At 35.6% G+C, this 14383-nt stretch overlaps 1 protein-coding gene across 1 annotated transcript; it reads right to left on the minus strand.

Annotated features, from left to right (window-relative positions):
• Nucleotides 1–10759: 10759 nt before the first annotated feature.
• On the minus strand, nt 10760–11800 carry LOC136245714 (uncharacterized). The gene has a single exon (XM_066037198.1). The coding sequence runs from the start codon at nt 11754–11756 to the stop codon at nt 10863–10865; it is 894 nt and encodes a 297-aa protein (XP_065893270.1). The 5' UTR covers nt 11757–11800; the 3' UTR covers nt 10760–10862.
• Between the last annotated feature and the right edge of the window lie 2583 nt (nt 11801–14383).

A 14383-nucleotide genomic window follows, 5' to 3' on the forward strand; every position in this document is an offset into this window, starting at 1 on the left:
ATTACTGTAGTGAACCTTTGTACAATGTAATTTCTATGGAACATATATTTCTATGATTCTACGATTCTCATTATAGAATCAAATTATGAGCTACATTGCTATCTAAGTAGTTTTATCATGATACAGTTGATGTATGGAGTTTAAGCCAGTTACCTTAGGGCCACAATTTCTGGGCCTTAATGTGCAGATAGCTGCTTAATACATTTTCATAAGTGTATAGCAACAATTTAAAATTGGCCCTTATATTATGGAGTGGTGGCCTTTCTATACAGGTGGCCACTTTCCACTCTATTCCATTAAATTTTTGACGCATAAGACAGTGCATAGTGGTTTTAGAAGTGTACACTTTTCCAGCAAAGGCATTGTTTATAGGTACAAACATATAAAGGTGGCCTTTAAGTGGTCAGTAGTAGGCTTGCCCTTTCAAAGTATGATTCAAACATGATATGTAGTGTAACATATCTTAGCGGCTACCTTAAAACGCCACCTTTTTATAAGGGCCAACTTAAAATAGGATATTTCTACTCTAATGCAACTATATGAAGCAGCTATCTAGGTATTAAGACCAAGAAGCTTTGGATATCACTAAGACATGGCATTTTGATTCCACTTTACATGTACATGTGTATGAATAACTGTGTTGTTTGCATCCATTATACACATATATAAGATTGGAAACTATCATCATAATCTGTGACCTAATATTATTATTATACAGTAAGTAAAATTGAAAGAATAGATTGTAATATCATTAGTTGTACAGTAAATCCCTTATAAATATAGCTACCTCTATAATAAGACCACCTTGTTATAGTGGCCACCTCTATTTTATAGGACACTGAACTTACAGCATAAACATAAGCAGTGATTTCTTTATTAGGCAGCCTTATTATTGCTCCAACTTTCTTAGCTTTAAAAGTGGCTCTGTTAGTATGGTTTCACTGTATTGAGCCCTTGTCAATACATTCTAATGCATAAAATGATTTGTGACATACTAATAATAAGGTTACTTGCAATTGGTATTGGAAATTACACCATACAAACAGCAGTAATTACAAGGCTACACATTAACACTTATACCTCATGATCTACTATTGATTCCAACTTTGAAATCACAGTGATGAATGATAGGTATTAGAGCAACATGTAAACCAAAAAATAAATTTAATTAAAGAATAAATATTTTTGAAAATTAAGATCAAAGGAAAAAGCTACATTTTTGTGATTTGACCTTTTCTTTTGAGCAATTATAAAACATTATATATCACCTGAAAGAGAATTTAATATGGATTTCAAAACTCTAATCCAAAAGTTTCTACATGAATTGCAAGCAAAGTTATGGCCATTTTATTGAAGATGTGTAAGCAAAATAAAATTTTGAGCAGAAACTTTGAGTGGTCATAACTTAAAGGGAGACCAATGAAATGAGCCAAATTTTGGTGTGAGAAAGTTTCTTGATAGGGTCAGTGTTTGTGCCAAATTTCATGAAAATTGAAAGGGGTCTGGATTTTTTTTGTTGATTTGGTATGGAATGACCCATTTATGAAAATTCTTCTAGGAGTGTGTAAATTTTTAGTTCACTTCCAGATCTCAACAGCACTTCAGTCATGCAGCCATAGCAATCTAAAACCTATATTAAGACCATACATACTTTCCCCAACTCTAGTGCTTAAAGAGGTTGGCTTATTTGATAAGAATGCACAATATATACATGCTGTAACAATGCACATAATATAAAGTTGACTATATAGCAAACTTTAAATGCAGCCACAGTTTAAAGAGGATCATCTACCAAATGTACAGTTTGATCTCTTTCACCAAAATGCCTTCATTTGAAAATGCTTCATTACGGCAAATCCTAGCTTCAAGATTCTTGCTGCTATTCAATGGAATCTGACGATAAAACCATGGTAGATTTGGTTCTGAACAGCAGCTGTTTTTACTAGGGCAACCTTCACCATCCCACACAGGGTCACCAGTATAATAGTTTCTAGTACTTGGAGAATTATATGATCCAGACTCACAGTAGTAGTTTTCATGAACGAAAGATGGTGGCAAGGGACCACCAGAGATGGTACATGGACAACAGGAAGTGCTACCAACTTCATTATTGCCTATTGCATAGGTCCAGATATGTTTTCTAGGAGTACCGAAAGTTATAGAAATTCCATCAACATATGGGTCATCAATAGATTTTGAAGATACCTGGAAGGCATTGGTTTTACCCTTCTGGTAACCTATAACCATTCCACATACTCTACTGTAATGAACTCGGTGAGTTGAGAATTGAGCAGAATAACATCCAGCATCATCACTAGGAGCTCTACAAGCAGCAATAGGACTAGCAATCTTACTCCATCCATGAGGGCAATCATCTCCTTTAGTAACATTTATATCGGTTATCCTCATCCAACCTTTCTCTCCACCACATTCCAGCTCCATATCACAGTATACAAAACTTGGCCTATCCCCAGTCTTGATAACATAATAGCCAGATTTATCATGACTAGTGGGATTGAGTTGGTAAATATCTATACAGGATCCTCCAGGTAGTGTGGGAATAAGGCCATAGAGATTATAGTCAACTTTAGCAGCCACAACAACAGTTAACACTGCTCCAAAAACCCATCTAATACCCATTGAAGACAACATCACCAACAGCTGCAAGTCACACTAATTATCACTGTATAAAATATTACACTTTATATGACAGTAAACAGTGACCACAAGTGTAATTATGATACTTAAAGTTTACAACATACATAGGTATTCATTAAACTGAAAGTTTGTGATGAAGTCATCACTGATTTTGTAAACAAATGTAACAGAAAAGCACATTTTCCATAAAAGTGATATATGCACAGAAATGTTATCACATACATGGCTCTCATTTGTATCAAAGACTGGAAATATAACAATATCTTGTTTGCTGCTATCTCCTTGATAGGTTATTGAATTTACACCAGTGTATATAAATTAAATGCAACAGAATTTGTGCTGTACATCAATGGCTTGCATTGCTGTTTCACATGGCACCCCTTTATAATGGTAGACAGCGATAACAAAATAGAGTGCTATATAGTCTTAATGAAGAGACCCAAGTGACTCAGTTGGATCCATGATACAACCAATTGTGATTTATTAAAGGTGTTTTATGAAAGGAGCGGTTACCATGAAGCTTGAATTTTACAGGTAGCTATTACAAAGAAGGCATCTTTCCACTACTCTTCTACAAATAACACCCTATGCTGATCTTGGAAGGCAATGATACACACTATTTGTCATTGCAATGTGTATAATGATGTACTATAGACTCTCAGTAACATGTACCATACATTGTGACTTTTAAAGTAATTGCAGTATGTGGCTTAAGGATATGGATAAATTGATGGATGGATATCTGGATTAATATCTGGATAGATATCTTGGTGTAAGTCCTGTAATGATGGAATGTTGTCACAAGGCCACAAGAACATATCTTTGGCTACTTAATATGATTTGCTCAGCAGCAAATGTTAAAATTATTTAATCTACCATACCTAGTAGACAAACATCTATGCCACAGGAAATTATTTTGTGGATAGCTGAATATAACTACTAAATAAAACTTATCCTTAACAACATGTTCACTTGGATGAATTAAATAATAGATCCATATGTCTCAAACCATGCAGACATCTCTGTACACCTCAATAACCTACAATCAAAATTGCTATGTAGTTTGTTGATAAACATCAACTGATCTCAAATACCAAGTACACAAACCCATATTGCAATTTTATACTTTAAAAAAACAACTTCTTTAAGACACCAAGAAGCCAGTCTATGTATAACTTGTCAAAAGATGGTAAGCTCAACCCTTCATGCATACCATGTAAGCAGCCTGATGGTCCCACATATCACAGCTGCTGGTCTATGCTCACAAAGAGTTCAACTCTGCTTCCCTACAACAACAATCTGAGACTGCATTTAAATTTAATTCAAAACGAGCATAACTTAATATAAGCAATGCACAAATACAATTTCCAGAGTCAACAGTTAGTGTTTTGTAAATACCGGCTACCATCCCATAATAGGATATATGGTAGCCATGTATTATCACTAATAAATAACAATTCATATCACTAGCTGGAAGTCACTGAATCGGCAACACCTAAGATTTCTCATACAGTAGGTACTTCAGAGCTAGATGTGACAATTTTTACCACAGCAGTATATGAAGAATCTGCAATGGTCCACACACTCCATAGCTCCTGCTCCACATTGTACAATAAATGTTTTACATTTGTGCCTAACACACTCTAGTGATATGATGTGCTTTCGAGTACAACAGACATCAATAGGCCAGTTAGTAGCTACATATACAGTCTGTCAATGAGTCAATTAGCAGCCATAGAATAATTATTATATTACTACTGTGCCTATCTGGTAAACAAATATGCAATACACTTTGGCATATTTACAATAAACAATAATATCATAAACTATTTACAAAACACCTCCATAGCACATCAAGGCATGTTATACCTACCAGTGGTAACATGTAGAAACTAGAAACATCACTGGACCCAAATAATGCCGCATTTGAAACAAGGTTGGAGTTGTGAAGTTGCATACCTATACACCAATCATACTTCATAGCACTAACATTCAAGTCTAACTATAACTGTGATGATGCTACTTCAACAATTGCTTCACTTTTACCACCATAACCGATGAGTGTATTTTTGGAACTGTAAAGTGTATGTAATACTTGACAATGTAACACACGACACCTGAGGGCTGCAGGCCCGAGGGTGGGGTTGTTTACAAATCAGATGCAAGCTGAATGGGTGTATTCTAACTGATTTATGGTATGGGGCGTGCGCAGATCAAAGGCACCCATGTGTCTGATATTCATTGTTGAGGGGTGCAGCACTATAATAGCCTTGGTTAGCTTAATTAATTGGCAAACCAACGTGTAGTACATATGGTATGGTACTTATAGATACAACTCAACTCAGCCCAGCGGTTGTAGTACTTCCCATTGAGTGCAGTGTTGTATGTTCATTCGTTCCAGAGCAATTTACCTCCTTGTCAGTCCTTGATGTATTAGCCTTGTATTGTGACTTCCTGTGTCGGTTTGGTCTTTGGTTTCATTTGAACTCTTTGAACTAAATAGTGGCCAGACAGTGTGACTAAAAGGAGGTACTTAGCCATGCTACAATTATTTGTAAACCAGTTTACAACTGATTTGTAACACTGGCGGCAGCCTTTGATCTGCCCATGCACTATACTCCAATTTGAATTTATATTATAGCAAATTCAAGACTACAATTATATCTAATTCAAAACAGCCAAGCTGTAAAAAAGAGTGTGACCCTCAAAAAGGCTATGGTGAAAGAAGATGTGAAATCCAAGGTGGCAGCCAAGAAACGGCTATGATAGTAGGTTAATGGCAAAATTTTAATAACGACAATTAAAGTGAATTTGGTGTAAACTCTACTCTAGCAGCTACCTAGTCTAGGTAAACACCAACACAACACCAACCCAAGGACCACAGTTCAAATGTTTTTCCAGGCTTCAGGGAAAGGATGTTGATCATCATCCATTCAGCCACTTACAGTATGGTACATACAAAATTAATATTATTACACATGGTGACACCACAAGGATGATTGTCTGTCTATTATGTTATGACATATATGAACTAAATACTATAATGTGAGGCAAAGAATCTGGTATATTCGACCTGTCTAGCGTAAGGAAAATATAGAAAATTTAATATTAGGGATCACAGAAATCAAAAGCAGTGAATTAAGAGAGGTCATCTACACCTGCAGTTGTACTAGTGGACAGAGTATATAGCCGTGATTGAATAAATGTCCACTAGTATGATATAGCTGCAGGTGTAGATGACTTCCCTTGTTGCATTGCCTTTTATTTCTGTGATCCTTACTCAAATATAAAATTTCTCTTTACACTTGTCAGTTACATTTTTGCAACATAATTTATGACTGGTTAACCAACACATACACCAACCAATAGTAGTGAAGATGAATGAGTTAACAGTAACAATCAGAACAGAATCTTGTGTGCTACATATGTATAATAAGGCAGATCAAAGGACAACCTACTGTAGTATGACCGCATGCTGCAGCTTAAATACAGGTCTAGAATTCTAGTATCGGATTATTCTTAACTCTTAGACTGTGTCCTAAAAGATGAAGTGTAGGGAGAGCTGGTCATAGTTAAAGGTAGCAATTGTTATACTGGCAAGGTGATGCATACATCAGTCTCAGGTCGCATTATTATTGTGTACATTTTTTCAAGTATGCATAAAAATAAAAATTCTTAGCATCCAATGTAAGATACTAGTAGCTACTTGTGTATAATTATAGAGATACTCAATACTGCAAACTTTTGTGCATATGTACTCCCTACTCTCTCATTTTTAGCATAATAACATATCATGACACCAGAAAGTGATGACCTAGTGAGAAAAAATGCAACTATAGCAACAAATGCTTAATATTAATGTGTTGCTGGCTCTGTGAAATGAGTAAAACAACATTACCTACTCTCAGTCAGCAACATTCTAACAGCTAATAACACCAGAGAATGATAAAAGATGCTCCTTTTGTACAGAAAATAAAATAACCCATATACCCACTAACTTCTGTGTACAGCAAAGTTTAGGTTCCTAGTGATATCACACAGGTGGTGCACCAGATCACTATGGAGATATGTTGTGGCTCAACATAGCCTAAAACTTGAATAATATTTCAATTAGTAGCCATAGAAATGAGGGATGAATGTTCTTTTGATGATCAGGTCATATTAACTGTACACAAACAGATTGGTAGTAAACAAAGTATGTAGTACATCCCCAGCTACTGGTGAATGAGAGTATTAGTAACATGTTTACTCAACAAATAGTTAGAATAAAAATATTACCAGTGCTGTGCTTCACACCTGAACACAAGATGCTTCTATATGTAGTTTTCTCTATAAATTAACATTGTGTTATGAGTCTCGTGATATACGTACATGGCAAATAACTGTCATCCTTAACAGCATTCCCAGATTCATAGTTCATGTACATTAAGATGTATTCTTCTTAATACAATTTTGTATATATGTACTTCATTGCAATTATAAACACTCCTCCTAAGTGTATGTACATGCAGCCATGCACATGTAAGATTATTGGTGGTATCAAATGTTCACACTCACCCACCCTCCACTCCCAAACCCTCCATCCTGTACAATATAGAGTATAAAATAATTTGTAGTACATATGTGCACATATGTGTTATAATGAACTGAAAAGCCTGTCAAACATGACAAATATCCTACATGCTTACATTAATAATGATCTAAACTGAAGTTTCATGTCAGTTAATGTAGTCATCACAACAACTACTGCACATACAGCTTAATTTCTTTAACTAGGACACCTTCATCTGAGTAAACCTGATCACGACAAATCCTAGCTTCAAGATTTTTGTCACTGGTTAGTGGTATTTGACGATAAAACCATGGCAGGTTGGGTTCTGAACAGCAACTGTTTTCGTCACGACAACCCTCACCATCCCACACAGGGTCATCAGTCAATAAAACGTTCCAACTTGAAGGAGTATTATATGATCCAGACTCACAGTAGTAGTTCTCATGAACAAATGATTGTGGTAAAGGACCACCATTCCGAGCACATGGACAAGTATTAGAAGGGCCAACCTCATTAACACCTATCCCATAAGACCAAATGTGCTTTCTAGGAACACCATAAGTTATGGAAACTCCATCAACATATGGACCATTAATAGAATGTGAGGTAGCCCTAAACCCATCAGTACTACCCTTCTGGTAACCTATCACCATTCCACATACTCTACTGTAAAGGACTCGGTGAGTTGAGAATTGAGCAGAATAACACCCAGCATTATCACTTGGACCTCTACAAGCTGGAACAGGACTAGTAATCTTTCTCCATCCGTTGGGACAGTCATCTCCATTAGATAAATCAATATCAGTTATCCTCATCCAACCTTTCTCTCCACCACATTCCAGTTCCATATCACAGTATACAAACAATGGCCTATCACCAGCTTGTACAACATAATAACCAGATTTTCCGTGGCTGGTTGGATTTAGCTGGTAAATATCTCCACAAGATTTCCCAGGAAGTTTAGCACACAAGCCATACTCATTGTAGTCAACATTAACAGCCCCAACTGCAATGATAGCAGTAAACACTGCTACTAAACAGTGACTAATAGCCATAAATAATGTCAGAACTACTAACAGAATAACAAATGCTGACAGTAACAGTCTTTTATAGAAGCTAACAGTTGCCAAAAAATGTAATACAATTATGGGTGCAAGTCAGAAGCCAATAATTTAACTAAGTGTGTAGTCCACAAACAAGTTATAAAATTGCTTTAAAAATGTTGTGGAGTTATACTATTGGCTAGAACATATGTACACTTGTATGTAGACATATTTACTTGTTTCTCTACATAAGCATACATACCTGCTTGTCCTTAATAAATAAACTAATGTCCATTTGGTTCCACATGGGGTACTTTGAGATAATAAGTCACTCTCCAGAGTTCCTATGGATACATATACATGAAATTGACAAGGAGAAATATCCTGACCACTCCTGTAAGCATTTGAGTGTTAATTGGATGATTGCAGGTTCGAGGCTGCCCAGATCCAGTCATGGATTTTTTTTCTCATTTCTCCACCTTTTCAATGGCTGTAGGACCAGGTGTCCTGTATACGTACATAATATGCTTTCACTAAACACAATCTGTTGACAAAAATTTTGCTAATATCTTTTTAGTCTTAATAGTTAACAAAAACAAACAGCTACTGATTTAGCAGGAACACGTTAGCCACATGAATGTGGTGTGCAATTGCTAGAGAATTCATGATCATGTATACCGTAAACAAGTTGATATTGTGCTACTCTTAAAGCAAAGCACTGGGGCTGTGCTACTCTTATTGTGCTATACTTAAAGCAAAGCACTGGGGCTGTGCTTTGCTTTAAGTATTGAATATTTAGTTTAAAACTATATACAGTGTTCAATTTAGTCAATTTGTTTGGTTTGCAGTTTTGCACTATCTAATGCACACAACATTTAACCATAGCTCAGTGCATTTCACAACTTGTTAATCATTTCATAATTCATTATTGTTACCATTGTTCATTGCTAAGGTATTGTCACAAAATTAATGCTCAGAACTATCATAGTAACTAGTTTATATTTTGTCCATGCTGTTTTCTAATGCAACAAAGCCACTCAATTTTCGTACATGCATTTTGACTTGAATAAATATGCAATTTCTCCAAGCCCATGTACAAGGCTTGCGACACCATCATTAAACAATCATACTACCTATCAGGAAAGCTGTTCACACCATATTCAGAAACCAGTTTCATTTGTATTTCAAATTGGCAAGTACGTATTATATTCAAACTTACATCACTGACATTACACACTCACATATTCTATAGCAATTCCCTGCATACGTATATAAGCACTTTTGTAAAGACAAATAATGTGTATGTGCTAAGACAATAAATCTTCATGAACCAAGTAAAGTAGACTTCGGGTCTGTCTACGTCCAACCATGTCTAATAATACTTTCAAATTTATCAGTAATGTAATCAGCTAATTGATCAAAAATATCAGTATACAAATCTCATCAAGAGTGTCCTTACAACAACAACTCTTCTCACTTTCATGACATTGGTTTCTTACTAACTACTTGTTCTTCTGGCTATCTTTCATGACTTGTGTTACAAAAAGCAGTACTTTATATGGAGAAATGTTTTATGGGACATTTACCATCTACTATTAAATTATGTAGTACATAAATTTGCAACTTGCAATGGCCTTTCCATGGCAGTACAGTCAGGCTCTATTGTGCATATACAAGGAGTGTGTTGATCTTCCACAGTACAGAACCACCGGTAATCCCTTGGTTACCATGTAAAACTTTCACATTTTAAAATACAAAATGTACTATAACAAAGCTTTCAAGCTTTTTATCTCAACAATGAAATAAAATACGGAACAACATACTATTTCATCACCACATTCAACAGATTACATACTTTAAACCATACTACAAATTAGGCAACAACTGTGTTTAAAACATCTGACTAAAACCACAAACCAGTCATTTCTATTTCTCATGTACACACAATAGTATTATATGGATTATGGCATACAAGGACTCCTGCCTTGTAGTTTAAAAGTATATTTATATGGAAAAAATCAACCAAAACTTGCGAAGTGACAGTGATCTGGTGGTGACCGTAACAAAGTACAGTAATTTGTGAGTGTTTAAATCCTACTTTTGTCATCAGAGTTCTAGATCTTTTTCAGTGATCAATGTGAAATTTACACCGAATGCTATCATAACTGCATTCTACACAATAGCTAAAGCAAAGTTAACGGTTAACCACCTACTTTTATTGCCTGCCTCGATAATATAAATTCTTTATTTCACACTTGTATATGTAGAGTTGTTTCTATGGCACAAACATTTGTAATTGTGCATACATGCTGTAGTTCAAGTTGTATTAAAAATACTTTATTGATCTTGCAAGAAGCCACATGAGAATTTACAAAATCATTTCATGTATGTTATTGGTAATTAGTTGCTCTACTGAAGAGGACTAGAACATGTGGCTACAGAATTATTGTTGTTAAATGTTTTTAGGACCTACAGTGTGCACTATGCATCTTCTATTGACAATACATAAGAGCAATTCATAATGATGAGATTACAATGAGAGAATCAACTATTGCAGTTAGACTAAATCTATGTATGTGCAGCTTGTGTAGAGTAAATAATTGCATCAACTACTGTACATATAGTTTGATTTCTTTCACTAATACACCTTCATTTGAATAGTGTTCGTCACAACAAATCCTAGCTTCAATATTCTTGTCACTGGTTAGTGGTATTTGACGATAAAACCATGGCAGGTTGGGTTCTGAACAGCAACTGTTTTCATTAGAACAGCCTTCACCGTCCCACACAGGGTCACTTGTAAAATACTGATACCCACCTGGATAATGAAGTGATGCAGACTCACAGTAGTAGTTCTCATGGACAAACGCTGGTGGCAAACGACCTGGATATTTGGTACATGGACAATTGTAGGGCTTATTTGCATCATAAAATAATTCACTTTGACCTATAGCGTATGTCCAAATGTGTTTTCTCGGAGTACCATATGTTATAGAGACTCCATCCACGTATGGGCCATCAATGGATCTTGACATATGGAGAAAATCAGCAAATGCATCAGGGGTACTTTTCTGGTAACCTATTACCATTCCACATACTCTACTGTAAGGAACTTGGTGAGTTGAGAATTGAGCAGAATAACATCCAGCATTATCACTAGGAGCTCTACAAGCTGCAACAGGACTAGTAATCTTACTCCATCCATGGGGACAATCATCTCCTTTAGATAAATCAATATTAGCCACCCTCATCCAACCTTTCTCTCCACCATATTCTAGCTCCATATCACAGTGTACAAACATTGGCCTATCACCAACCTGTACTATGTAATAGCCAGATTTGCCACGACTGGTTGGATTTAACTGGTAAATATCTCCACAGGACTTTCCAGGAAGCTTAGTACACAAGCCATACTCATTGTAGTCAACATCAACACCCACAACTGGGTTAATAGTAACAACAATGGTAACTAATACTGCTACTAAGAAATAACTAATAGCCATAATAAGTAGGACACTTCTCAGAGCTGATAAGCACAAGATATCAATACTATACTGTGCTTTATACAAAATGTGAAGTAGTCTCACATGACATCACTAAGAAGCCAGATACATGAACTCTTGTGGTTTAGTATATTGACCCTCTTGTAGCACACTATAACTACAGAACCATAGTGTAGGTTTAGTTTTTAACTTATACTGAGGACTAAGGAGTGCCAAGGCACAGAAAAAATCATTACAGATGTAATGCTTGGCAGCATTATACATGTAGTTGTACACTCGGTACTCCTCTGTTCAATCCATAACCTTTTGGTGATATTCATACATACATAGTTTAGTGGCATGGGCTAAAATTACTTATACTATAAGTCACATGTGACTTCCTGCTATAAATTTGACTATATTTTGCTGAACTGATATGCAAAGTTGTGATACTACTGTGATCTGGCAGGGACTAAAAAAAGTTTTGCAATTTGTAAATATTCACTGCACGTGCATGCAAGTTGCTACATAGCTACATAGGTCAATAGAAGTGGACTCTATAAACAAGATACAGTGTACAGATAAACATATAGGTATAGCAACAGGGGGGCCTACAGGGCTAAAGTTGAATCCTAGCTTCAAGATTCTCATCACTGGCTAGTGATGAATGAACAGCAACTGTTTAATCTGGGACAACCTCTACCATCCCACACAGACACAGGGCCACTGGTTGCATATGTAGTGAAACAGCATGATATAGGATTCCAAATTCACAGTAGTATATAGCTAGTTTCATGAACACATGATGGCCACCAGACTGAGCAAATGCATGCAGCTATTACAACCACACTTGTTATAGTCTTACTCTATAGCGTAAGACCAGATGAGTTTCAATAATTAAAAAACCCATTGTAGTTCCCTTCTGATAACCTACTATAATATCATCCTACATAATTATTCTGCTTAAGGAACTTGGTGAGCTGAGAATAATAATTACTAGGAGCTCTACAAGCTACAACAAGACTAGTAATCTTCCATCCTTTGGGAGAGGCATTTTTAGCAACATCATTCATTATCAGCTACCATCATCCAACATTCCTCTCACCATGTTGCTAGTATACCTTATTAGCAGCAACTCTATTATAATGGTCTGACTTTCCATAACAGTAGTATGGATTATATATTTTTCTCCAGGTAGTGCAGGAATACTGCTATAATGTCTGGTACCTACCAACAGTAAATAACACTGCTACTAAATACTATATAAGAGCAATTAAAAATATGTGGGTCACTAGCAGAAAGTAGTACAACTGTTATTACAGACATTTGCACTATGTGACTGGATTTGCAAAAAAGGTACCATTTCACCCACTAAATATAACCCATTTTTAAACTTTGAGACTTCATAACTTCATATCTGTCTTAAATTTTCCATGCATGAAGCTACAGTATCTGGCTATATATTTTGGTACAAAAAACAGCTTAATCAGCATAAGGAGTCAAGTGTCATGTCATTTTCTTTGCTCACATGTAAAACATGTGGAAGGTAGTACCTTTTCACAAATCCAGTCACATATGAACAATGACAACATCGTCACCAATAATGCAACCATTTGAGTAGTACAATGAGCACAACACCCTTGTAGTTTTATTTTACTTTCAACTTTTAACTTCAATTTTCAGTTTTGCAATGTGATATGGGCACATCCTGGATACACAACAATTTCTGCAATCCCTTTATCTTCAGATGCATCAATTGGAACTTTCTATGATTACACTTGCTACTCAGTGGCAGTGCATAACACATGACTGTATAGAACCAAATGTGGCAGAGTAAAAGTTAAAGTGGTAAGGCTTAGTTAGCCTCAGTGGGTAGGATACACTGACTGCTACCAAAGTAGCTAGTCTATCTTGGAGGTAAAAAAATAGGTGCTATCTGAAAGCACATTTAGGCTTAAAAACAGTATGCAAGGTGCTTATATTCAGTGCTAAATGATACCTAAAGCAAAAAATCTCCACAGTGCTATGTGTATATATGCCTACAAAAGCACAGTGATAGGGCCACCTTATATGAACATTAAATTGGTTTCAATAATATTGTAGGGCCATTGTAGCTACAAATGTGTACGTAGGTACAATGTGTGTGGCGTTGTCAATATATGTGCATGCATGTGTATTTTAAATTATAATTAAAATTTTTAGATCTAGAAAGGTCTGAAAAGAAAACAAAAATTTCAAATTTCATGAAATCAAAACTAAATATAATGAACATGCAGTACATATAATTTTAAAATAGCAGTACACATCAGTTCCAACTACATCAAAAGCAATTATTCTATTCTGCTTTTTGAGTCTTTTTAAACATTCCCCACACTTCATCTCTCACTAATGAACTAGAATAGTGAAGTATAAGTGTTAATATATAAGTGCCTTTTGCTTTTATGTTTATCTCTAACAATGAGTACTGTCAGACAAGAAGAAGGGATCATACATGATTTGCTTTTTTCATTGTAAAATAATCTTCATATGCAAAAATTATAGCTGCAAACGTTTTGCATAAATTATTTTGCACAATTAACTGCCTTTTGCTAGGACCATCTATTGGCTAACTTTCAACTAAGACACATCATAATTTGAGTTCATGGCAA

This window comes from Dysidea avara, chromosome 15 (genome assembly GCF_963678975.1).
Source record: "Dysidea avara chromosome 15, odDysAvar1.4, whole genome shotgun sequence".
Taxonomy (NCBI): Eukaryota; Metazoa; Porifera; class Demospongiae; order Dictyoceratida; family Dysideidae; genus Dysidea; species Dysidea avara.

What these genes read in the sequence shown, in the direction of transcription:
- LOC136245714 (XM_066037198.1), bottom strand. Translation starts at nt 11,756, where the DNA reads ATGGCTATTAGTTATTTCTTAGTAGCAGTATTAGTTACCATTGTTGTT.